General features: G+C 38.6%; 2 protein-coding genes and 1 long non-coding RNA gene across 5 annotated transcripts in view; 2 read left to right on the top strand and 1 right to left on the bottom strand.

Moving 5' to 3' along the window:
- The window catches only part of CENPP (centromere protein P), a 163,128-nt gene extending 154,764 nt beyond the window's left edge, over positions 1-8,364 (top strand). For both annotated transcript variants that reach the window (XM_079967344.1, XM_079967345.1), the window contains exons 7-9: positions 4,032-4,111; positions 5,093-5,184; positions 8,201-8,364. In XM_079967344.1, coding sequence (XP_079823470.1) covers positions 4,032-4,111; positions 5,093-5,184; positions 8,201-8,319 — 291 coding nt within the window. In that variant the 3' untranslated portion in view covers positions 8,320-8,364. The remainder of the gene's footprint in view (positions 1-4,031; positions 4,112-5,092; positions 5,185-8,200) is intronic.
- The window catches only part of LOC307211090, a 387,208-nt gene extending 373,219 nt beyond the window's left edge, over positions 1-13,989 (top strand). Inside the window, exons 2-3 of the long non-coding RNA XR_013836285.1 lie at positions 13,134-13,498; positions 13,856-13,989. This is a non-coding gene — a long non-coding RNA (uncharacterized lncRNA). The remainder of the gene's footprint in view (positions 1-13,133; positions 13,499-13,855) is intronic.
- The window catches only part of IPPK (inositol-pentakisphosphate 2-kinase), a 31,720-nt gene continuing 13,102 nt past the window's right edge, over positions 8,337-26,954 (bottom strand). Inside the window, exons 2-11 of one of the 2 annotated variants that reach the window (XM_079967306.1) lie at positions 26,757-26,862; positions 24,562-24,674; positions 23,141-23,230; positions 22,255-22,313; positions 21,704-21,776; positions 18,971-19,250; positions 17,564-17,714; positions 15,736-15,838; positions 12,750-12,829; positions 8,337-11,383 (exon numbers count right to left, since the gene is read on the bottom strand). In XM_079967306.1, coding sequence (XP_079823432.1) covers positions 11,158-11,383; positions 12,750-12,829; positions 15,736-15,838; positions 17,564-17,714; positions 18,971-19,250; positions 21,704-21,776; positions 22,255-22,313; positions 23,141-23,230; positions 24,562-24,674; positions 26,757-26,778 — 1,197 coding nt within the window. In that variant the 5' untranslated portion in view covers positions 26,779-26,862 and the 3' untranslated portion in view covers positions 8,337-11,157. The remainder of the gene's footprint in view (positions 11,384-12,749; positions 12,830-15,735; positions 15,839-17,563; positions 17,715-18,970; positions 19,251-21,703; positions 21,777-22,254; positions 22,314-23,140; positions 23,231-24,561; positions 24,675-26,756; positions 26,863-26,954) is intronic. The other variant, XM_079967305.1, reaches the window with a different exon arrangement.

Here is a 26,954-nt window from a genome sequence, read left to right as displayed (position 1 = left end):
TGAAACATGTGTCTTATTGGAAATCTTCAATTCTGTTTTATCAAATGTGGACTACAGATATTTCTTTGTTATCTCCCAACGGTGTAGAAACATTAAAAGATGAGTGATTGCTTTTCACCTTGGATATGAAAGTTTTTCCATTCCTGTGAGGAAATCCTAACACAATCATATTTTTTTATCCAGGACTTCTAAGAATGGAGGTTCTCAACATGTGAATCTCTGTCTCTGTTGAAAAATGCCCTGTGAATATTCTAGATCTTTTTGTTGGGGAATCCATTTCCTTTGTCTTAGGAACATGTCAAGGAAGTTGAAGTTGCAAAAATCATCCAAAGTAACCAATGTCTGAAAGCTGTAACTAGGTTTTTAGTTATTTATGGCTTATGCCCAGGACTTGGTGTGAGATGTAAGTGCTATTAAACTAATAATGACCCCAGTGCTATCAAGTTCAACACATATTTATGTGGGGAAATTGCCAAGGAAGTCCAGTAACTTTTGAGTTCAGAAAAGGAAGCTTCCCAAAAATGACGGGATTGGTAAAAAGGAAGCTGAAAGGGAAAGTGAAGCAGGTCAAATTTCTCTGTAATTCTTGCTAGAAACTCTACTCAGCTAGAATGTATACTGCAGACCAGGGCCACAAAGAGTAAAGGGAGCTATCTGGGCACAATAAGGCTTCCTTTGAAAAATAGAAGTTTTGTCTAAATGTAGGGAATAAAAAGAAATACAAACTTTGACAAAAGAAATGAAAACAGACAATAAGGAATGCTGTGAAAAAGTACATAGAAGTTTTCAGTCTCTCATGATAGCAGAAGCTGAGGTCATCCAATGAAGCTGTACTTTGGAAGTTTCAGGACAGATAACAGGTAATACAGTGCACTGTTACTGTGGAATTCATTCTTAAATATGTTATGATTTACATCAACCTGAATGGCTTTAAAAGAGATTTAGGCAAATTCATGGAGGATAAGGCTACCAGTGGCTACCAGTCATAATTTACAAAGAAAACATTTAAATAGTTACCTTTCTACCGGTAGGACTGGGAGGGGGCATGGGCGTGGCCAGGAATTTTGTTAGGGGGCAGGCTTTTGTTAGGGCGGTAGAACCTCAGATAGCATGGGGGGGGCACAGGAAGGAAACAAGGTCTGAAGGGGAAAAATATACAGCCCTTCATCAAAAGATCTCAGGGAAGTTCACACAGAATAAAATACAAGATAAAAAACAGCTTGGTCCAGCAGGACTTGATGCAGCAAGACTTATTCAGTGGTTGACTACAGGCCCTCAGCTGAGATACCAGCCAAAGAAAAATGCTATCCTTCTTTCCTTCCTTTGATCCTTGTTCTTTTCTTTAACCATCCAGTTTGTTCCGTACTGGAATAAGATTTCTGAAAATAACCATGAGAAAACCATTGTGGGTTGTTGTGGGTTCCCTTTCTTTGTCTGCCCTTCACCTTCCTTTGCCAGCTCAGTTGCTGACCATTCAAGTTAAGGTTGGAAAACATTTGAGAAAACCCTTCTTTTTATATTCATTGTTTGAGGAAGTCTAGCATTTTATTTGCTTACAGCCTTTGCAAAAATAGTCTGTGTTGTCAGTGGAAGTTTCTGTAAGCAAATTCCAAACACTGGGGGTTCTATAGAAGACTCTGCCGAGGAGGAAAGTCCAGTACATAAACACCTCTAGATCATGACCCAAATCTGCTGACTTAGGTAACCACAATTTGAATATGTCACAAAATCATATGCATACTGCAGTTTGCTGTGTTTTATTGGGAAGAGGGAAGGGTGGACTTCCCTGGGCCTAGGTACTGAGCATCATAATTTTGCATCATAATCTTCCATGCTTTTCTCACTGTAGTAAAATACCATACTAATTATCTGCCTTTTTTGTAATAAATCTCTTGTCACTACTCAGTTCAGTGCAAGATCTTTTGTTTTTCTTGTTCATATGGATTCCAGCAGCAAGGTCCGCACATTACACTGAGTTCACAGTTTAATGTATTGTATTCTCAAGCAACAATAAAAGGGAGCATGTGGTAGCCATTTCTGTTTGCCAGATGTAGATAGGATCTTGCAAAATGATTTGTCTCCAGTGCACTTCAAAGAAACATCCTGACCCTTTATCACTACCATTTATTCTCTTCCTGCTTTGATCTGTGTAAACTAATTTAAACTAGTTTCTTTTCACATTTCACAAGATTTCTTACTCTGTAAACCAGCCAAATATCAAGCAGGAAGAAAGTGGTTTGTTGGTTTGTTTGTAATGTGGGTTGGTTTTTTTGTAAACACATCATAGCAATTTGAGGATCTTCAGCTTAGATCATGCTTATTAATGCAGCAGTTACTCAGGAATAATAGCTCCAGTGATCACTTCAGTTTGTTTGTTTGTTTATATTTGTTTATATGATCAGGATATAAATCCAAGTACTGTACAGTGTAAAAAAAGGATGCAATTCAAAGTTCTCTGCAAGCATGGTAAACTGAAAGTGATCTAATACACACACAAGTAATTATATGAGAATTCGTTTCATGACACTCATATAAAGTTCCCTGTAGAAGTATTTGCTTCCTCTTACTTGGACACAAAATAAAGAATAATGGAAAGGTTTTTTTTTATCATAGCAGAAACAGTTTGCTGTACTTGGACTTTTTTTCCAGTGAATGTGGGTGTATGGTAATATTTATTTATACATACATACATACATACCCCACCCACTCTGGGCGGCTCCCAACAGAATATTAATAAAAAAGCGACAACATCAAACATTAAAAACTTCCCTAAACAGGGCTGCCTTCAGCCCTATCTTAAAGTCAGATAGTTGTTTTTATATTGTTAAATCCAGACTTGGTGAGAGTGGAAATCCACTAATCCTCTCTTGGAGGAAAAGTGGGGAGGCCATATTTGCCAATTTCCCTACAGCCCCCAATGCCCAACTAAAACCTGCTACAGAGGGTTGTGGGGAGGCCATACCAGAGGGTTGCACGAGACACTGGCAAAAAATCACCTTGTCTCATTATGTCCAACCCATAAGAATTTTTCTTCAAGTGGTCTTTTGTGCAATCACAATTGTTGTATCATCATCCGTGCACACTACACTTTACCCATCAGAAGGCCTTGGAATTCTAGTTCAAACTATGGGCACAGATGCCTTGGGGAACTACATTTCACAAGTACCTGCTGCCTCGGATCATCCGAAGTCCTGGAGAGGGAGGCCTCATAAAGAGGCTTCCAAAGAGATGTTCCTTCTCACTACCAAGCTGAATCTATGTTCAGTCTAGAAAGATCATAACTTGGTGGTAGACCACATGCTATGCATACTGAAAGATGCAGGTTCATTTCCTGGCATCTTCAATAAAAGGAATAAGGTAGCAGATAACAGGGAAGACTCCTGCCTGATACTCTGGAGATAAACCACCGGTCAGATGAAACAGTAATGGAATAGATGGACAAGCAGTCTAAGCTGGCTTATCACAACTTTCCTACATTGCACTGATGTTCAGAATTGTATTTATTTACTAGATGTAACTAACTCCTTTTCAACTGGAGTCCTCAGAACAGCTTACACCTTTTATGAAATGCAAATTGATATGTAAAAAGCCAAACAAAATGAGTGCGTCTGGAGCAGGCATCTGGTGTCTCTCTCCTTGTATCTTCTTCACAGGGTAGTTGGTACCAGGTGGCCTGGAAGGCAGGGAGGCCACCTGCAGCAGGAACCCCATCTTCCCCTGCCTCCCAAAAGAGAAGCTGGCATTAGGACTTAGATGTAGATCTTCTGCTATGCTAGGCCCTAGCCTCTCTTTCTTCAGCAATTTTTCAGAACATATGCAAGTATAATAATTACCTGAAAATCACAATTGTTGGATCATCATCAGTGTCCAGAGTCTACTCAGTATTACTTCATATTGAATCTCAACTCATGTATACTTCCGGGTGGGGGGGGGCAGGCAGGCTATAACTAATATTTGGCTTATCAGTAGGATTGTACCTATTAATATCTTTACAGAGTTGCTATAGTATTGTCTTTTTTTACATTTAATAGAACAAGTATCCTGATGTGGTAGTACTTCCCGAAGGATCATCTGGAGATTACATGATCTTAAGAAGTGCTAACCTTCCTGGGTAAGGAAGCTTTATGATACACATTAATGAAAGTTGTTGATGAATGGTCATAGTTATAAATTATAAGTGGAATTTATTTATTTATTCTGTTTACAGCCTTTCCTTCCTTCCAAAGGAGGCCAAGGCAGCAACTGCATAGAAACTGACATAATGGAAAAGTGGTGGTAGTTTTTCAAAGGTTCACAGAATTGAAACATGATGACACAATTTGCTGTATTTGAAACTGATGGCAATAGAAATATTATTGATTGAGCAGGAACACATATTTTAGCAGGGAAAATTTCTCAAAATAAAATCTCTTTAGAATCTGCAAAATGCATTTCTTCAAAATGCAGACTAAGGTGAGTTTCATAACTTTACCTGCTTCAACATTTGAAAGTAATTTAATGATTTGGTTCATAGTCTTCGCTAAAAAGATGTTGAAATCCTCAAAGTGGATTTACAATTTCTAGCATTTCTTATAAAGGCCTCAAGGCCATGATAAAAGTCTAGTACCAGAAAGTACGCACTCTTCATTATTTTGTTTGACAACTCAGTCATTGTAAGTGCCCTTCCATATTCCATAGTGCACTTCTCCTATGAGCCAATCTTCCTTTACATGAATAAATTGCAATAGGTAGGTAAGTCTTGGAACAGGAAATTGCTTTCATTGCAACTGACCTTGCCCAGCATTAATGTGCCTTAGCAGGATATGGCTGAGGTCCTGGTGTACAAAAGTGTGTTTAGCAACTACACAATTGGTACCAGGCACGTCTCTTGAAGGGATAACTGTAGGGTTTTCCTGCCTCTGAAAGCAGCAGCCCAAAGAGAAAAGGCTGAAAAAGACTTAAGAGCAAAATAACATTCTTCTTCAGCATCAGAAATTCTGCAGCAGCAGGTATACATACGCCTAGTAGTGTGTATTTGCTAACTGCAGAGTTTTTTGCAATACAGAATTTGACCTCTGAAGCTGTGACATTTAATATCATTTGCCTTTTATAGACTTGAGTTAATGATTGTTTGGAAGATATATGTAGATGAAGAAGGAAAAGTTACACCAGTCTTGGATCTCCTCCACAAAATACCAATGTCAGGTATGCTTACACAGTACTGTATAAAGTATTTCTTTCCTTGTTCCAACCATTTAATTCCAGCTTCATTCTCTCTCTGAAAGTCTTCTTGCTTTGCATTCCTGAAAGTACATCCTGCAAAACATTCATTGTCTTGATAACAGTATTCTTTTGGCAGCACTTAAAGACAAACTACACAAAACATATTAATAACAAGAATAAAGTCCTTGTTCGCTTTGTTTTAAATAGAAAGCAACTTATTTAGCCTTTTCTCTGCGAAGAAAAAGCATCTTGGAGACACACACACACACACACACACACACACACACACACCCTTCCTGCTTCTCTGCCCCAAGCTGCAGCTTGCTGAGATTAGCTCAGTTTAGTTTAATGAAGCCTCTAATGGGTTTAGTATGTCACACTTGCATATAATATGTAGTTCAACAAAATCTGCATCTGTTTATTAAATGCCTACAAAGACTTTGCTGGCTAGTTCAGTTGGTATGTGATGTTCAGCTACTTTCCTCCTGCTTCTTGGCCCTTGTTATTCCCTGTAGGCTATCAGATCAAAATACAGCTGTGATAGTAGTACGCATGAAGCCTTGACTACTGCTTCATTTGTGACTTTCTTGTTTAAGGGGAGTAATCTCCACTGGATCCACTATAATACAGTGGTGCCCCGCAAGACGAACGCCTCGCAAGACGGAAAACCCGCTAGACGAAAGGGTTTTCCGTTTGGGAGGTGCTTCGCAAAACGAATTTCCCTATGGGCTTGCTTTGCAAGACGAAAAGTCTTGCGAGTTCCTGCGGGTTTTTTCCCCTTCCCCCCCCCTTTTCCTAAGCCGCTAAGCTGCTTATCAGCTGATCCGCTGATAAGCAGCTTAACAGCTGATCCGCTAAAAGCCGCTAAACCGCTAATAGCGCTAATCCGCTAAGCTGTCAATGGGCTTGCTTCGCAAGACGAAAAAACCGCTATACGAAGAGCCTCACGGAACGGATTAATTTCGTCTTGTGAGGCACCACTGTACTACACAGTTTAGGGAGGTAGTCCAAGAAGGAAATTCTTTAAGCCACCAAATAACCAGTTTACTTCTCTCAGTTTCAGTATTTTCAACTGAGAATGTAAGGCTGGGGACCTGAAACCCCTTTAGAAAGTCTGATTTTTAGTAAAGAATTGTAAAGGATAATTGTCCCATTCATTACCTATCAACTTACAACTAATGGGGGGGGGGAGATACTGGGTTGCAAGTTTTCAGTTCACTCAGTATAGGCTCTCTTCATCTTGCCAAACTTCCTACATAAACAGAAATTCAAGACCTACAGGGTTTAATTACTTTCAACCAATAGCTGATTTTCTCCATATTTTGTTTGAATTGTCCCCAAATTTAGAAATGCTTGAATATTGGTATTGAGTAGTGTGAACTAAACATCAAGTTTGTTTGGCATTTATCCAGAAGAGCAAAAATATTAATTATAAAATCACCTGTATTGAAGGAGTGGAATCTCTGTGACACAGAGACTAGCCAATCTGACAAGAAATTTCAGAGATGGCAAATAATGAACACACATTTCAAGAGTTTATGGTTGCCCCTTATTACAACTTGGCTATTAATATTTGCAATTTCCATTATACATTTATTATTTTTATAAAAAAAGTAACTGACCTAATTTTGCTTGTTTTAAGCAGCAGCCCGTTCAAGCATCTAACCAAGTTATGACCCCTTTTCAGGCTGGATAGCTCTTGGGGGCTGCATTTTAGCTGTGGGTGGAGTCAGACCCTAAACCAAGAACACACACCCACAGCCCATGTAGATCAGTGGGGGGATGGGTTTCGTTCATCCCCATTGGCGTGAGGAAATTATGGAAAAGAAGTGGGGGGGCAGGGAGATCACCTTTTCTCCACTCAATTTATTTAGACCTGCCACTGATTTTCAGCCACTACTATTTTCTTTAGCCAGATGCCCAAGATTTCCTGTCTTCAACACCTCATTTTCCTTTTTCTTCTGTGAAAATTCTGGCAGTGTTGCTCCTTAGGCAGTTTGGCAAAGCCACAGAGGCAATACAAATTATAAATATTAAATGTTTGCAACAGTTGGCAAGTTATAATTAGATAATTATGATATGGCATGCATCCTATTAGTTATCCGTTAGATGCCCCCTACATCGATTTTGGACTGCAAACTTTACGCTGAAAATCATTATCAGGAAATTAAAATTTAAACCATCCTGGGGTAATATACAGAAGCCAGGGATTGATTCACCCTGTGAGGCTGCTATGCAACTTCGTACGGCATACCTAGTTCATCTATTTATTATCTTACACTCAAGCCACATACTTGAGTGTGGAGGCAAAGTGTCTTTAAAACTACCAAAGCTTACCAAAGCTTAGAATAGGACAAAGATATATACAGTGATAGACATGCTAGATGTTGAGAGCAGACTATATATATTTAGTGTACCTATAGGCCTGTGCAGTTGGGGTAGAACTGATAGTTCTAGTGTCCCCCCCCCTTTCCTTTAGGGAGCCTCCCTTCAAGAAAGTATCCAAGCCACCAAACCAAAATATCCTTCCAAGCCCATCTCCCAGTTTGCAAAGGGTAGCATAACCAGCATAATCAAAAACTTCAGACTTCTAGGGAAATAACAGGAATGCACTCCCACCATCTACCTCCCCTTATAGGTAATCCAGTAGGCAACTAAAAGTAATGCTGTACTGTTTTTAACACTGATTGGGAGCCGCCCAGAGTGGCTGGGGAAACTCAGCCAGATGGGCGGGGTATAAATAATAAATTATTATTATTATTATTATTATTATTATTATTATTATTATTAGTTTATCCACACCTGAGAAACAGTACAAATCCTAATGACACAGAGGTAGAAATGGGTTGTATACTGCTAATGTAAAAAAGTATTTTATTCCTAAATACAGATGAATGCATAAATTCTGGACCTCATTCAAAATTGCAGTGCTAGACCATTTCAAGTCATTATTAGTATTTAAAGTGAATTGTTAACTCCATTTCTTTCCCTCTTACAGTGGTGGAAGCTAACAAGTTTGCATCAGATGCTCCGTACTGCTTCAGAAGTCTACTACATGTGCTTGGAATACAAGCATGCATTGAAACACTGATCAAGTCACTTTGCAATGATAAATGAATACCAGGACAATAAAATATGCATCTATAGTTTATTGAATATAAACATTAAGTTATTTTTCATTTAGAAATCAAACCCATAAAACATGCTATCTGTACAATTATGGCACATATATATATAAATCATCATGACAAATAAATACAGCCATTTTAAATACAAAATGCCAAATAGATAAGTGAATTTTATTTTTAAAAAGTTAACTTTCTGAATCAAAGTGGTTTCTCCCCACCCCCCTTCAATAGCATTTCCTAGAACCTCTTCAGATCAACCTGGTAAACTCAAGTTTATAAAAAGTGACAGTTTCTGTTCACAGCTGTATATGTAACAGATTCTTAGATTAGAAATGACACTGAAAAGTTAAATGAAAGGAAGTTTCAAGACGCAAAAAACTTCACTCAGTATCGCAACTGCTTCTTTCCTCAATCAGTGATTAAAGGCAAAACCAGGTTTATCAAACCTTTCATAAAATAGAATTGTGAAATTTTAATTTACAATGGATCAGAAGGCATAGCTACAATTTACAAAATGTAACCTATTTATTTTTAGTCCCAGGATTGCTTATAATGAAAATAGCAAGGTCAAGATCATTGACCCACATACAACTTATCCCATGTACTTGCTGTTTTTTTGCTTTCCAAGTTAAGTAGCACAACCATTTCAAAGGTCTCCCTGCTCTTTTTGAGTGCCGCAACAGTATTGGCATAAAAGTGGTTCTCAAAAGGTGGAAACCTAGTCCTCAAGCAAACCCCTTAAACAGCAATTTAACTCACTTGACTCCCTGGCCCTAGATTATAAATGTAGAATTTTACCTACTTCTGATCAGTTAGTTCTGACCAGAATATGCAAAATCAAATAGGCATTGCTGCACATCTATTTGTGCCATTGCCTTGTTTTGCTTATTGCTTCAGGAATATGGGAATGACAGTCTTCCTTGCAGAACCTTTACATACCAAGAGGAAACCTGATATAAGATATTACCTGACACTTCAGTCAGCTAACAAATTTAAGTACTGATTGTAACCAACCATTAGGCATAGCAGTTTACTAACTTCAACCTAGTTATAAGTCTTATTCTAGATAAATGTCTTAACCTGCAGTTGGGTTCCTTGACATCCTGTGAATTGAGGTCTGTAACCTCTATATAACCACATCTTATAATTCAGCTGTACAGCTATCACAAGACAGTTTTTAGAAGTAATGGGAATGAATAGAGACACTAACAAAATTATGTTCTGTGTAAGATGAGAACAAGTATTCAAATTATACAAGTTTTGAAATGTTACCATTATATTTAATGTTAACTGTAGCAGCTTAATTGGTAATGGCAAGAGTATTCTTTTAGATTTTTAGGGATAGATACTGTGCCTTAAAAACAATGAATAAACTGGATCACTGATGACACACACAAAATGTCAGTTAGAACATAAATGCCTACAGTTGAATATAGATACTAATTTCTGAATGGCTAAAGCAGCTTAAAATCTGGGTTTCTCACAGATAACCTTCACCCACTTCAAGTATCTTGCCCCCAGGCAACCCCTATGAAAGTTTCTCCTGTTCTACAAAAGTCATGACATGACTTGCCTTTCCAGCATTTTGAATTCAGAGGCTCAAGTCACGCAGCCAGAATAAGAACAGTAATATTCCTATACAATAAGAGAAGCCTATTGCCATTGCACAGCACAGTGGGAAAAGAGTCTGAGCAGATGAGCCCTGCAGCCTGCCAAACCTGAGGCATATATCCTATTATCTGTATGCAAGATAAGGTAAGAGACAGTAATAATCATGCACAGGCACTTCTAGAGAAAATGCTCCTTGCTAACTAATAACTAATGTGAGGTAAGTTTCAAATTCATAGAGTTCACTTTGAGGAACATCTCAATTAGCAATGACTTTATTTTACCCAGCTCTGGGAGAGTTGCAGGTAGAAGGGGGAAATCAACAAAATATTAAGTACAAAACTTATCACTCATGGGCAGGAATAATAAAGCCACTCTTTAACTTCACAAATGCTTCCCACAGCAGCAAAACACAGGATGGCTTGCTTTACAGGAAGGTTTCTGTATATAAATGAGGCACATGTATAGTTATTTTACATGGAGTTAAAAATATCGGGGGGCGGGGGGACAATTGAATGTAATTGTGTTAACACTGGACCATTTGAAAGAGCTTCATAATTAAATCGTTCTAGTGAACTTTTAAAAGCAACACCTATTTGAGTAAGGAAGAACTGGTTTAGTTTGATACGGCTGTTTTTCTCTTTACCATTAAGTTTCCTTTGTTTTGTAAGTTTACTCGCATGTATTCCAATTGCTTTTTTAGAATGGCCACTACAATACCATTTTTGGAAACAACCAAACTCATATTTTGTCACAAGACTAAAAAATATTAAGATTCAAGCTGAAAACCTAGGCAGCACCATATATCCACTCTCCAGCTTAATAACTACTTTAAATAGGAGCTGGTTTACTTTTACAATTAATTTGAGCAAGTGCTATTCAGCAGTTCACATACTATTGTTTGCAAAGTTTCATCTGCAAACCTCATAGGAACACTGGTTCCCTGCATTGAAGAATTAAATTCAAGATACTCACTTCTCTGCTTCATACAGTAGTCATTTGATTCAAACTTAACTACTTTCCCAGCAACCAGTTTACTAAGGGTTTGTAGGGTACATAAGTCTGTCTAACTCTTTTACCATAAATACATTCCTTCAAGGTAGTCTGAGTGGTATTCTGTGTTTCTGAAAGGCAGATAAATTTAAAGCACAACTGAAAATAATAGAAAACCAACATAACTTAATTATTCCCATTCTGTGTTTGATAAATATTTAGCCAGTTACATTTTATGGAGAAGTAGTGTGCAGTCTTCATTTTCTTTCAAGAGATTTGACATCACTGAGTCGTCTTTGGCCTGTGTGTTCTTCAAATAGAAGTTTACTATCTTCCTATCAAGTTTGTACTGATGGTGAATGCTTTCATATGGCTTAAGGTCTAGGTCCAAGACGGAGACGGAAAAGGTGAATCTTGATTTAGAAGTTAAAACCAGTGGCCTCTGCACTGCACTGTAGTTTGAATTTAAAAAGAAAAGTTACTTCTTGCCCCATGAAAAAATTATGACATTAATAGACTTTTAAAAATCTTCTACACATGAAAAAGTTTACCCATTACCTAATCATGACCAGCTTCAGCTGATGCTGCATTTTTGAAGTAGCTGTGGTCTTAAATAAGATACAGCTTTTCCAGTCCAAAATGTGGTGGAATGAAAATTTAGTTGATCATGTTGATCATTTTCCACATCAGTTTATGCCAAGCATCCCTAAATTGTTATACCACCAACACTGCCATAAAAATGAACTGCACTGAGATGTTAGCAATCTGCTTACTTAAATTTAAGTCACCATTTTCACCAGATTATATTGCATCCAACACAGGGAGAATATATAGTATTAGAATCATTTCCCTAAACCAAGAGATTTAGGTCTTAAATCTGAAGAAATAAAGATCTGCATAGAAGTTAATATAGCAGTATGTCCTGTTACACAAATTTTGTTCTGATATGTAAATAATATAGCTGTGGTCCCATGAGGCATTTCTCTAAGATTCCCTGGTAAGTAAAGTCATTCATTCTGGTGCTACCATACCAGTACAGGAATGTGTCAAGTATTCCATTCATTTATGTGCCCCTGACACTGCAGATAGAAACCAGCATTAATGGCTAGTCCCTTGGAAGGTGCATCATCTGTGCAGTTGCTAACCACAATATAAGACTCCCATCCTCATGGGACAAAGACTTTACCATTATTCCCTTACTGGCATAGGAGCAGGGAGCAGAAGCTATGCTGGTAAATTTTAGTTGAGTAAAGTTCTTTAAGTGGTTGGTAGATGTGCACACAAGGTTTTCCAGAAGAACCCCTATTTATATGTTTTAACTGTTTCCCTAACTGAAAATATATATAAATTTCAATGTAACTACCATAATTATATTTTAAATTAAAACCAGAGCCTTTCTAGAGACATTCAGAACTTTGCAAAGTGAGTTAGAATGTAGCAGACATATTTATCAATGACTGGCCAATGCTGACAGAGCAAGGGGCAAAATAAAGGAGTTCCCCTCAAGGGAAGAAGTGCCCACCGGCCAGTACATATGGGTGTCACCCCAAGCATTCTAATATGTCACGAACCTCTTGACCAAACTATGTGTACTATTAAGACATCTAAAAAATAGATTACTAGGTTTTCAATAAAGGCTGTCATAGGCATCATCACTTTTGCATGCTTTTAGTTGAATGGGGTTTGGAGCTTAAATTATGATCAATGGACAATAAAATTTGAACCAAAGCAGCGTTAACTTCAATGTATACTGATCATTCTGAAGAGTGCAGACAGAGAACCTCCAAGAAGCATGCATAACATTCTAGATCATCTTACCATTCATCCTGCTGGCAAGGTGAGAGGGCAATCATAATGGAGCAGTCCTTTGCTGTCATTGCAACTCTGTACTGCTGAACCTGCAACAAAATTAAGACAGGACTCATCTAACAGACAATTACTGGTACTTAAGAATTATAATGGTGACTCAACCAATCACAAATGCAAGCCAGCCTCTTACATCTTTATTGTCTGTACTGTGTGGCAAAACAACAGTATAAATCTTGACCTCCTGTATAAATAGATAAATACTGCAAGGGTCTGCCCCCATTTCAATTTTGCCAGTTGATATGATACCAGAAACAGCTGCTGGCCACTGTTGATTGTACCCGTATATTATCTGGGGTATGAGAGAGTCCCTTTCTTGTATTAATCAAGGAAGAGGAATCTAAGTAGTTATTAGGAAGCAGGGCATGCTGCTGGCCCTAGCCCCTACATTAAGCCAATGAAGCTGATGTGTAAGCTTCCATGCAGTCTGCATGGAAACATATACATATAGAGAGACCTATGCTTGCAAGCCTTCCCCTGGTCAGACACCAACTCTGCATGGATGCAAGAGGCTGCCCCTTACCCACATGAATGGGTCTTATGTTCCTCTACACAATCCTGTACATTTATATATGTTTGGGAATTTGATCAAGCAAAAATCAGATTGTATTCATGCTGTTGTCAAATTATGCCACTGGTAGGCCACACAGGTATAGGTACATCGACTTCATGGAATATTTCACTGTACTCCAAGTAGTCAAGTAACCAATTACAGTGGTACCTCGCAAGACGAATGCCTCGAAAGACGGAAAAACTCGCAAAACGAAAGAGTTTTTCGTTTTTTGAGTTGCTTCGCAAGACGGATTTCCCTATGGGCTTGCTTCGCAAGACGAAAACGTCTTGCAAGTTTGTTTCCTTTGTCTTGCAAGTTTGTTTCCTTTTTCTTAAAACCGTGCATTCACTTTGAGGAGCAACTCATAGCACGCGGTGTGGTAGCCTTTTTTGAGGTTTTTGAAGATTTTGGTGATTTTTGAAGCTTTTCCAAAGTCCGTGCTTCGCAAGACGAAAAAATCGCAAGACGAAAAAACTCGTGGAATGAATTAATTTCGTCTTGCGAGGCACCACTGTAATTGACAACATTACAACCCTACCTCTGTTCTACTGAGCCACATGTTGGAGCCTACAACACTAGTAACCAGCAGAGAAATATCAGCCAACACATTTAGCAGACAGTTTTATTCTCAACATTAATACACCACTTTCCCTCAAAGCTGCTAATAAAACCAAGTCATAAAAGAAAAAAAAATTAAGCAGTTCTTACACCTGGAGCCTTATTAGAGCTTTAACATGTTTAGGTTTCATTGTGCTGGCTCCAGACTTATCTTTGGCCGAACTTTGCTAACTGGAGGCTCCCACTGACACAAGGGGAAGGGGCAATTTTTGACACCAATTCCTCCCACCTGCAACATCCTATGCTGAATGAAAACAAGCTCTGGAGAGTCAAGAGTATTCCCTGGAACAATGTGAGAGGTAGTGCAGAGACAGCAGGAGTAGTGTGGGGGATTGCTCAAAATTGCCTTCCATTTTCTGCCACAGGAGTGTCCAATTAGAATGTTAGTCTCTATTTATATAGCACACAAATGATGCTGTGATCCATCACTTCTGAGTCACGTAAGCACATAAAGAATTCAAGCATAGGTGGATGGCTTCATTGGTTCCAGGGGCAATGTGGGAGAAAGCACTCAGGTTGCGTCAATCGCATCAGCCCCAATATGTGGCAAGGTCAGATTGAAGCCCTGTTCCACTTCTAATGCAGAGTGAAATGTTTGTGTGGTGGCTATTAATACCAGCATTTTACTTACTAAAAGAAAGAAACCATTTCCTGTTCCCTTTGACCAGGTGTACAGAGGCAAAGGACTTGTATTGCTAATACAAACTGAATTGGGGGTGCATTAAGAATTCCTTGGGGGGGGGGTAACTTCTTATCTTTACTTAAAATTGGTTCAAAGTAAGGCAATGCTTTCCATGCAAAGCTGGTCTTAATATACGGTACCATTAGCAAAATCTGCATAGTAATTAGTGGTGTCACCAAAAACTGTAATTACCTCATCTGTATTATAAACTAAGCATGATTTGTCTCAGACGTTTTCCTCCAGTTTGGACTGTTATCTGAGCAAGTGAATCATTGTCTGGTAACTGGAACGCTACCACTACACCTTACCCATCAGAAGGCCTTCAGAAGGCACAGATGCCTTGGAGAACTATATTTCACAAGTACCTGCTGCCTCGGATCATCCTAAGTCCTGGAGAGGGAGGCCTCATAAAGAGGCTTCCAAAGAGATGTTCCTTCTCACTACCAAGCTGAATCTATGTTCAGTCTAGAAAGATCGTAACTTGGTGGTAGACCACATGCTATGCATACTGAAAGATGCAGGTTCATTTCCTGGCATCTTCAATAAAAGGAATAAGGTAGCAGATAACAGGGAAGACTCCTGCCTGATACTCTGGAGATAAACCACCGGTCAGATGAAACAGTAATGGAATAGATGGACAAACAGCCTGATCTGGCATATCACAACTTTCCTACATTGCCCTTATGTTCAGAATTGTATTTATTTACTAGATGTATACCCTCCTTTTCAACTGGAGTCCTCAGAACAGCTTACACCTTTTATGAAATGCAAATTGATATGTAAAAAGCCAAACAAAATGTGTGCATCTGGAGCAGGCATCTGGTGTCTCTCTCCTTGTATCTTCTTCACAGGGTAGTTGGTACCAGGTGGCCTGGAAGGCAGGGAGGCCACCTGCAGCAGGAACCCCATCTTCCCCTGCCTCCCAAAAGAGAAGCTGGCATTAGGACTTAGATGTAGATCTTCTGCTATGCTAGGCCCTAGCATCTCTTTCTTCAGCAACTGTTCAGAACATATGCGAGTATAATAATTATCTGAAAATGGCATCTACTAATAATTAATAAGAAGAAGGAACTTCGGATCCTTGCCTTTGTCAGTGCATATGCTACTGTTCCATCATCTTCAGTTGAGATATCTAGTAGCTTCTCATAGAATGATTCATTATAAGGCCCATCTATCTGTAGCACATTCCTTAAAAAACAGGGGGGGGGGGAACCAATTAGAGAACAGGTCAAAAAGTAGAATTACATAACTGTATTGCCGATTATACTATATTTGTGTATCATTAAACAATTGCACCAAATTTGTTTCCGCTGCTGTTTTCTTACCGTACATCTAGCTGCTCAAAAAAAAAATGTGTTTTTAACAAGTGAGGCTGTTGCACCCTCTAGTGACCTTTGTCTAAAATCACAAGAGATGAGCCATGGAACTAATATTGCAAAAACAAGGCATCTCCAAAGTAACATTCTAGTCTTTTGTTTTTGAAATAGAACCTGAAATAAAAATGTTGCAGAGCAAAGTGCTTTTGATCAGGGTTCTGTCTAGTCTGACATGTCCATTTTAAAGTGTTTTTGTACTGCTGCAAGATGCTCTTCATAGTCCAGACCAACTTGTCAGTCCATTTGTGTGTACTTTGTGTGTACTTTTTGAAATAAGAAATTCAGTATATAAATACTTAGCAACACTCTTGTTTTTTGGGTCTACACTGACTTAGAAAGAAGCAAGTTCCTAACAAAGCAAGTCCCTAACAATGCAGAAGTCTCTCTTTAATTCCTAATGTGAGCAGAATCCACTGGCTTGCACTTAACATTAAATTTTGGTTTAGTCCCCAGAGGTGAGGAACCTATGGCCCTCCAGATGATGTTCAACTTCCAACTCCCATCACCCCAAGCCAACGTGGCCAATGGTCAGGGGATAATGGGAGTTGTGTGGAAGCAGACAGGTTCCCCCACCCCTGCATGTAGTGCTGTGTGGGTGAACCTGAACAATGTCCACTTCCACCAAGTTTAATTTCAGGTTCGAAGAAACTGAGCTTAGTGTTGTGTGAACCAGGAATCCTGGTTTAAAATAAGCAATAGTTAGTTGAAAACGCCATCCACAGTTTGAAGTTGGCTTGTTTATCAGATACCATTGTTTGTTTTAAACCAGGACTCCTGGTTCACATATAACACTATGTTATATGTTATATTCTTTGAAACCAAAAGCAATATTGGCAGAAAAGAATATTACAACCTCTGCATCAGTCCAAATGTTATATTCCAGAACTGCAGAAATAATCCATATGTCACTAACTCAAATGCTACACTGCAATATTGTTGGTAGATCCTCTTCTCAACAGAGGAGGAGTGTGCATTTTATGAGAACCAGCCCATTACTGTCTTTCTTTTCCCAACACAGAAAGTGAATAACTATTACTATGTTAAAGAAAAGCTGTGTAAATAAGAACAAGAACTGTCAAAAAAGCTATTTTGTGATAGGGGTCCTTTATCCAATGTGGTATGAAAGAAGGGCAGTTGCCAACAATATTGGTAGTGTGGCATTTGGGTCAGTGAACTGTGGGTAATTTCTGCAGTATAACTTCTGGATTTATGCAGAGGTTGTAATATTACAGACCACCTTCTTTACTCAAGACGCTAAGCTAAGCTGTATATTACGACTCAGAGCTGTACATAGAGTGACATCATTGTTTTCTTAAACTGGTAGATCTGAAGGGTCAAATAAATGCAGCATCTTCCCGCAAGCCCTAATCCCCAGTATCATGGTGAAGATAATCCTAGAATAGCTGAACAGGCCCTCCGAGTTTTAAAGAAACCTTAATGAGCCTTTGAGAACAATCTTCCACATTGCTCAGTGAGCTTCACTAAGCTCTACTCCATTCCACTTGACAAGTTAAAAACTGGTGCCATGAAATCTTACCTCTCTTTGGGAAACTCTTCCAAGTATTGCTCCACTCTGTTGTACAAAGGATATACACCCTCAATATCCAGCATATCCAGCATCTGAGCCTGGAGTGTTTTGTAGAGGAGACATTCTTTGGGCAAGCCGGAGGTCTCCATTTTATTTTTGCCTGAAAGGAAAGTATGTTTTCAAAACTGGTTTGACAAATATATATATACAAACCTCTCTCCTCACAACTAACAAAAGCAAAGTTATGGAGCAGGGGAGATTAACCATGCCCAATTTACGTATTTCAAAACAAAAGCCAGATTTGTACCCCCAGTTCAAAAAAGGAAACAATGAGGCACTGTAATTCAATGTTCAGCTCTAGTTAGAAAGGACATTTCCAAAACAACAGAGAAATATAAGTCCTTTACTGCTCCCAATATTGAGGGAAGATTTATGGTGATATGCTAATGCTATTGCAAATGGCATACATTTTTAAATGTCAAGGCCTCAAGTTGTACAATATTTGAGAGTCAATCCTAAGAAGAAATATTATCTTAGCACATTTTGAAAATACCCAGTTCCCCACCCTCAAGTTATTCAGAAGAAAAATTTCACCAAACTGATTTAATTGATTTTTAATCATGCACATCTTTGCAAATCTAAGTTTTGTATAAAAGGCACATTTTACACAGTGTAGATTTTTAATGCCATATTCTGAGGGTTCCCAAACTATGGTCCACAGACCATCAGTGGTCTGCAAGCTTCATTCAGGTGGTCTACAAGTGTGGCCATGAAGAACAGCAGGAGCAGCAATTGTGAACAGCACGTACAGTGCATTCAGTATTCATATTGATTTTTAATTGTGTTTTTATTGCCACTTTTATTTCTCAACATTTCAATGTTGCACTATGTCGATTGTTTCATTAGGGCAAGTACTCCTTATCTCCCACCACATGCTGTTCTGGAGGTTTTCCTACACCCTCATGAGATAATTTAGGGAGGCACAGTGGGAGAAAGCCCCAATGCACAAGCAGAAGTTCTTGCACGGGCTTCTGCTGTCAGGACTCATCAATTTTCAAGCAGTCCGTGGCAAGGAGGGGAAGTGCAGAAGCTGCTGAAATATTCTATTAACTACAGCTCTAAAAGCAACAGCATAGGCCTAGAGAAACAAAATATGCAAATTCTACAAGTCTGAAGAAGTGGGATGCCCAGAATTAGCTTTGCGTTTTCTACACTGAAAAATCTCTTGGAAACTCTGCAATATACATGTGAAACACATGGGGCTTTGCAGCAAATAGACAACTTGAAAATTACAGTGCAGACAATCATTTTATCAATGCATTCTGAAAAATGATTACTAAAGTAATGCATATCTTGCTGTACAGTATTTTATCATTTGAATTTTAGATGGGCAGATGAAACTCAGAAATTACTTACCATTTCTTGCTATTTCTTTACTGAAAGCACTAGCTTCACAGAAACTCCTTCCTTGTGAGGAGGGAACTGTCTTCATATCACCTGCTTTGCAGGCATCTGTGCTACTCAGTAGAGCCATTGTTATTACATGGATTAATTCTTTCAGAACTGTCCGTGTACAATGAGTTCCATTGACCAGGCCATTTGAAGGAAAGAAAAAAGGCTTCAGGTGGCAAGTAAGTTCATTCAAATCAGAGAGAGCGTCCTCATTATCTTTACAACCATAAATTAGCTCACCATTCTGTAACAGGAAGGAAAAAGAAGTTATACATCTAAGATTTTATTTTTTCATATTAGCAAAATGTATGGAGTAACAGACACTGCATGCTTGTATGTCCTGTGCTTTTGTGCCTTGGAAAACTGGGTTTCAAAGTGGGAAGCTAAGGACTGATTCCTGCTCAGCTGTGAAGCACACTAAATAACCTTGCATAAGGGGACATTTCTCCTACCTCACAGAGATATTGTCAGGTTTTGAACTAAATGTACAGCAGCAGATCAAGTCTGGGAACAATCTGGGTAGCCAGATTGAAGTGTGGCAGGAGAAAGGTGTGATTTGGCAAGGGAAAGCAGCAGGCAAAGGAAGGGGCAAACACATCTGCAAACCTTAGCTAGAGATTAAGAAGCCATGCTGCTGCTTTCCTCTTCCAAATTTCAGTCTCCACTGCCACTTTTTCAAGAGCTAAGCAGCAACCTGGTTTCTCAGACCTAGAACTACTGCCAAGCATAGTTCCAGCCTCAGCTCTCTGGAAGAAGGCCAAAATACAAACCTAAGTTAAAACAAGGAGCTTATTCAATTGCTAAGTGGGATACTACTAATTATAAGTCATGAGGAAGAAGCTTAGCCTCTGACAGGAAAAAAGATAAACAAAAAAAGTTATTGACACAGAACACAACTTAACAAATTAGATAGAAAGACACCCACTGATTTCAGTGAATTAGTTTAGCCATGTATATTTAGCAAGCAAGTCTTTTTCCTCTCGTTTTGCTTTCTTCAGAATTATCTGATAAATCGGTACAAAGCATATTAACAAATTAATAAAGGCAAGGTTTGTTCAAAACATTATTTGATCATTGTGCTAACATACAGGCTCACCACTGAACAGATCAAATTACTAACAGTACCATCAAAAACTAAAGACAGCAGAGGGAGACAGGGCTCATGTATGCCATTAATCTACAACTGTGCCATGAAGGTGCAGATTTCAGAATTCTCACTATTTCAGTTTAAAGTGGAACAAGTAATGCAAAACACAAACATTTGCTTATGAACTTTTGTAGTTTCTAGAATTAAGCTTTTCATGGAGCAGACTCTGCACTTTTAAAACACAGAGTATGTACAGCCATGTACTGGTGTACAACTAGTCAAGTTTGCTATTTTGGTTTATAATGAGATTAAGTGCTAGATAAAGACTTCCTTTATAGAACAGTTCCTTATGTTCACCACACACCTTATCTGAATGCCACTAGGAAGGAAAGATCCTGTTGAATTTGGTTAATACAGGGCTAAAAAATGAGAAAGCAGGCAGGATACACCTAATGAGGACATACACTTACACAATGGGTGTTTACCCTCTCCTCCCCAGTATATACCCCCCCCCCAAAAAAAAAAATTGGCTCTGGAGGTTGGGATAACCCCCAGAACAGTATGCAGGGTGGGGGAGATGGAGAACCATTTCATCTGGCTAGCTGAAATGCTTGCACTGACAGAACAATCAGAAGATTATGACATTGAATTCCTCCCATGGTCTCTGTTGTGGTAGGATTCACCAAAAGAACCATCACATAAACCGAGGAGACTTGGGAGGACAGTCCGTGCTTGTGTTGAGATGCAATGCTTATCTATAGCTGGCACTGCAATAATAAGGCTGAGTGAGCAACCCTTGGGATCACACTGCACAGCTATTCAGTCATGAAATCAGCAAGTTCTTTCATTTTATATTAACCAGTTTACAAGTTGCCTGAACCCTAAACGGTGGTTAATCTTGACTATGGTTAACTGAAATAAAGCAGCTTTATAAAACATGGTTTAAAGCAGGCTCATTTTAGCTAACTATAGGAAAGATTAAGCCAGTTGGACCATGTTTAGACAGGGCAAGTTGCAATCAATCTAAACAAGAAGTAAACACTTCCAAACACCTCCTTGTAGCACATCTCAAAAGTGTGCAAGCCAAATGCTAAAATATGGCTTAGTACAGCAGAACCTTTAGCCCTCAGGTCTAATTAATCCCACCAGGCCTTTGAATTTGGCTAATAAGATCATTTTGAGTAAAACACACCAACATGTCAGTCACCGGAAGTCATATGATAACAGATCTTTCTCATCATATGATCTTTGTAGCTGACATTGCAAATATTGGTACTGTGGTATTTAGTACTAAGATCAAAAATAAGCCTCTATGTCCTCTTTGACAGCAACAGGCAGTAGTTTCACACTTCAATTCAACTTTATATAACCATATTTGCACTTCCTCCATTTCCTTGCCTATCTCTACAGATTTTTTTATTTTAGGAAATGAAATAAATAACTTTGTTTCTATATGCATCAATATGTATCCAATTTTTATCCAGTAAAGACTGACCTTGTTGTATTTAAGTCTGTGGGACTTGCAGCTGGTCACCCAGTAAAGCATACTAACAAGGGGCAACAGACATGGTGAAGAACAAAAACTTATTGCAATTTCCAGTGCACCTTACCTTAAATATTTTTAAGTTATTCTGTGCTTCCTGTAGCAGACTTCTCAAGGCAAAGTGCATTCGCTGTTTATTTCTAAAAGGAAAACCACATCGGACTATTTAAAATGAAGAAATGTGACCAGGCAAACACTAAAACACTCTTGCTGCCTCTAATCTGTACTCAATATTTCCTTCCTAACCTTTATTCTCAAGAAACTTGCCTCTAATGCTTGGGCATCATCTTCAAGACCTCCTTCTTCAGCAAGGTCTTTCTGAAGCCACATTTACACTTGCCCGTAACTGCCATTGCCACATTACTTGCCCCTTTAATGTCTCCACCAGAACCCACCCTTTTTTCTCTAACAGAGAAGATTCTCAAGCTAGGAATACTGTCCTTGCCTTTCATTCAGCACCTATAGCACCTGACCCTACATAAAATTGAAAAGATTTTTATTAAAAATACAAAGCAATACAGAAATTTAAAAATAAATAAAGTAACAGTAAATAAGTAGTATTAATGGTAGTGATACAAACCTAACACAAAGCATTCATAAAAACGTAACAGCTCTCACCCTGAGAAGAGATCCAGAGGACAATATTTACTTTGCCGTTTCCACTTTCCTTTTGCTACCTGTTAAAACACATTATTTATGAGTACAAGGGGAGATCCCAACTATGTATTCACATTTTCTAGAAAACATCTACAACAAGCGTTACACCCGTAGAACCTTTAGGATCTCAAATATACAAGTAACTCATGCAATTTAAACTTCAGTGGTGTCCATATGTTATTTGTCATATAATATCACCTGTTAAATGTTAAGATTTTATCAGCTAGCAGTTACTTGTCTTTTGTTTTCTCTAACAAAAGCATTTCGCCTCTAGTTTCACTGTAATGTAGAGCATTTTTGCAAGTGCAGAAAGTTCCATGCTGATGTGGAAATTCTCCTCCACATAAATCTATATGTTTCTCAATGAAAACAGTATGTCAAGGAACATAAGAAGTTACACTAATACTTTTTGATGAAGACACAGTGGGTTAAATGAGATTTTTCATATATTTTTTATCATAAAGGCATTCAAAGATTCATAGAAGTGTAGAGTTGGAAGATGCCACAAGAGTAATCTAGTCCAACCTGGTGCCATGCAGGAATCTTTCACCCAACATGGGACTTGCACCCACAACCCTGAGATTAAGAGTCTCATGCTCTGAGGTATCCCAGTTCTCAATTACAAATTACACCCAAAAATGCTCAACTAAGAATGGTACTTTACTTATTCCTTAGACAAAACAAAATTATATGCAAGTACTAATCTTCTTAAAATATGTTTCAGTAAAGCAAGCAATAGGCACAATTTCAATAGTTCTTGTTTGGTGGACTGTGCCCAAGATGGAATGTTAGTTCTATCATTTTACTAACCAAAGGGGGGGGGGATATCTTGAAGATAAGACATTACCTTTAGATGTTGATGCATGCAGTAACGACATACTTTGTGCTTTATCTCCTGTGAAACATGACTGAAGAAAGGGAGGAAGCCACATTTGGGCTGCAAGAATAAATATTTAAATATATTAAAATTATTAGCACACTTTGTATTTAAAATGCACTATTTGGGCGAGGGGGTTTAAAATGATATTTGAAGTGTCTTTCTCTCTGGATCTAGCCTTTCTCCATAAATAAGTTTTGGTAGAAGTGTATATATTCGCACCACCCCAGATAAATGTGAGCATCAGGATTATCTCTCTTCATGCTCTCTGATTAATATAGAGAAGGGCAATATTAATGATTTCTGATACATCCCAAAGCAGTATCTCCCTCAATACTTGTAAAACATCTCAATTAAACTAGCATTTAACCAATCCAACGCATAACTGGTAGTTTTTAGAAAGAGTTACGTGTTAACTGTTCAGTTTTCAGGTTTGTAAATAATTTAAATTTGCATAAATGCCAAAAAAAATAACATATGAGAAGAGGTCATTTATACATATCTTTTGCATTATCAAATAGAAATACAAAATCATTCTCTGTAGTCCTGTTGTCTGTTCCTATCTCCTTTGTGACAAGAGCAACTCTCAGCATGAGGGAAAACAGTCTGTATTATTTATTATTATTATTTTTGCTCTAAGCTTCTAATTCTACAGGTTCAAATGTTTATACAAAGTTAAACAACTAACTGGTATAAAATGTTTCATCCATTATATCAAATCACCTCTTCACTGTACCTCTAATGGTGACACAGAATTCGAACTGTTCACATTCAAAGTACTTTGGGGCCCATAATTTCCAGCAAAATAGCTCCACATGGAGTTGAAGGGGTGGCAAGACCAAAGAAACAGGGGCTCATACTCTCAGCAACTAGTTATTACTAAACACAAAGTGAGTACAGTGGTGCCCCGCAAGACGAACGCCTCGCAAGATGGAAAACCCGCTAGACGAAAGGGTTTTCCGTTTTGGAGGCGCTTCGCAAAACGAATTTCCCTATGGGCTTGCTTCGCAAGACGAAAATGTCTTGCAAGTTCCTGCGGGGTTTTTTCCCTTTTTTCCCCCTTTTCCTAAGCCGCTAAGCTGCTTATCAGCTGATCCGCTGATAAGCCGCTTAACAGCTGATCGCTAAAAGCCGCTAAACCGCTAATAGCGCTAATCCGCTAAACTGTCAATGTGCTTGCTTCGCAAAACGAAAAAACCGCTATACGAAGAGCCTCACGGAACGGATTAATTTCGTCTTGCGAGGCACCACTGTATACAAGAATAGGCCTTGGCTCCAAGAATTTAATATTAGACACATTTTTCTTGACAGACCAGCTGCCAGGTGAATAGGGCTGTTCAAAGTTGAGGGATTTTTTTTTTTTTTTGCTTTTAAAATCCTGACAGACTCACCTTAATCTCTACACAAAGTATTGGTCGATGTTCAACAACATGTAGCCTAGTAAGATTAGGAAGGCACATAGCATAACCACTAAGAGCATCCATGTCTTTATCACAGCGAGACTCTGTGGATAAAAAGAAATAACTGTTTGCATCCATGTTCAGTGCTGAAGTGTTATGGGCAATACAAATAAACTCACAGCCATCAGTTTACCACCTTTAAGAGGAAATGTTGTCTTACATTACACTGTAGAAGATTTTTCCAGAAATAGTCTCTCCCGCATCTGTATCCATCATGAAATGCAATAAGTAAAAAGAAAACAGACAGGAACCCACATTACACTGCTTCGCCTGCATGCAGGAGATACTCCTGCTTCATTTACCTTCGTGAATATACTGAAAGCACACAATGTTGTTCCACTGCTTAACATAAGCGTGCCTTAAAATTCTAGTCAGTACTTGGATGTGAAGCTGCCTTAGATCCCAAGTGTAAGCTACTCTGGACTTCAAAGGAAGTGCCCCTATAAGTGTAATAAAACCGACCAATAGAAGAACTACACCAAATGTTTGGGAGTTTAAGCAGAAAACACCTTTGATGTGGCTTTTGTGAACCAGCACAGTCAAGCCAAACATTCAAAAATTTGAGTAAAAGGGATCTCCAAGCATGTTTTCACCTATATAAGAGCAAGAACACTTTGCATTTCACCCAAACAACCTGCCTCTTTAATTCATTACAGTCCACCCCTCTAGTAGGCATCAAAAATACTTTTAGGAAAGGCCATTCTCTCCCAATCCCATCTTCTTCAGAAGCAAAATTAAGTATCACTCTTTACTCATGTCTCCTGAAGTAAGTGCAAGAAAGGCAGACCCCATAAACATGTAGTGGGAGACACAAGGTGCCACAGTCATTCAGGCAAAAAAAACTGCTACATCAAGCATGATGTAGCACCAATGCTGTTGTGCACAGACAACTTGACAGCCACAGTAAGCTAGCAGGACACTTCAAATGCAAGGACAAACTGTATTTTGTGGATTTATTCCAGAGAGGAAGTCATATGTGTGAAGCAGGATGAACAATCTTGAGGCATGGTTCCATTGCTTAAGTGGTCCAGCAAACCCTGCATTTTCAAAGCACTTAGCTAGTGTGATTACACTTACTACAAATGTTTGCATCATACAACATCTAAGAGATTCTGATTTTTACCAGCTACGCATTAATAAAACAGGACTGCCATTAAGTTATTCGCACAACTGGAAACTATTTTGTAAAATGTTCCATAAACACAGAAAGATCTCTTTGAAGTCCAGAATTATATACAATCTTTAGACTAAAAGCATAATCTATTAACATCTTTGTACAAGACGCTGCAAAAGCAACTACTACTTAGAAAGAACTACAGTGGTACCTCAGGTTACATATGCTTCAGGTTACACACTCCACTAACCCAGAAATAGTACCTCGGGTTAAGAACTTTGCTTCAGGATGAGAACAGAAATCGTGCTCCAGCGGCGCGGCAGCAGGAGGTCCCATTAGTTAAAGTAGTGCTTCAGGTTAAGAACAGCTTCAGGTTAAGTACAGACCTCCGGAACGAATTAAGTACTTAACCTGAGGTACCACTGTACATTAACTACAGGACAGTAAGGCCAGAGGCAGTTCAGCAAATCTTTTAAACTGACCAAAGAATCAATGTGGTACCATGGCTAAGCTTCTGGGCTTCAACATGAGAAACCCACATTAAGTCCCTGCTGACTATGAGGCACAAACAGCTTTAACCTACCTCAGAGTAATTGTTGAGGCTATAAGTGCTGCTCTGAGTTCTTTGGAGGAAGGAAGGGTAGAATAAAATTGCAGGCAACATTATTCTGTCAAAAGCCTCCACGAAGTTTACTACAAGAGGTCAATAACTTTGTTTTGTGTCCCTTCTCCAAAGCAACATAAATGCCAGAGAAAAGTTCAGTCAAGTGCAGTTATAAATAGAGCATAAGCTATTTTCTAGCCAGAGTGTTTTATAACATTCGACATGCATAGTTTTAACTTTCCTTTTGCAAATGCTTCCCAAAGTTATCGAGAATTTGGTTTGCCGAAACTATATGCATGAATACCAGCACATCTTTGAAACCTTTACAGAAAAACCACTGTCATTTTATGCACTGGTTGTGAGGTAGCTGCTTGAGAAATGCAAGCCTGTAAATTTACCTGACCTGACCTGACAGAAGAATCTGCACCATGCTGCAGAAAATGGCTAAGTTAACAGGTGTGACACCTAGAACGGAATTTATCTGAGCCAGCAACACTGCACAATATTGTTAGATCTAAGAAGAGAAGTGAATAATTCATCCACCAGGATTATATGCACAAATAAATTAGGCTCCATTAATCACAGGAACTGGAATTTCACCAGGAC

Source organism: Podarcis cretensis (genome assembly GCF_951804945.1).
Source record: "Podarcis cretensis genome assembly, chromosome: 2".
NCBI classification, from domain to species: Eukaryota; Metazoa; Chordata; class Lepidosauria; order Squamata; family Lacertidae; genus Podarcis; species Podarcis cretensis.
The sequence above is the reverse complement of the archived record's forward strand: the minus strand, read 5'-3'. Positions and strand labels throughout refer to the sequence as shown.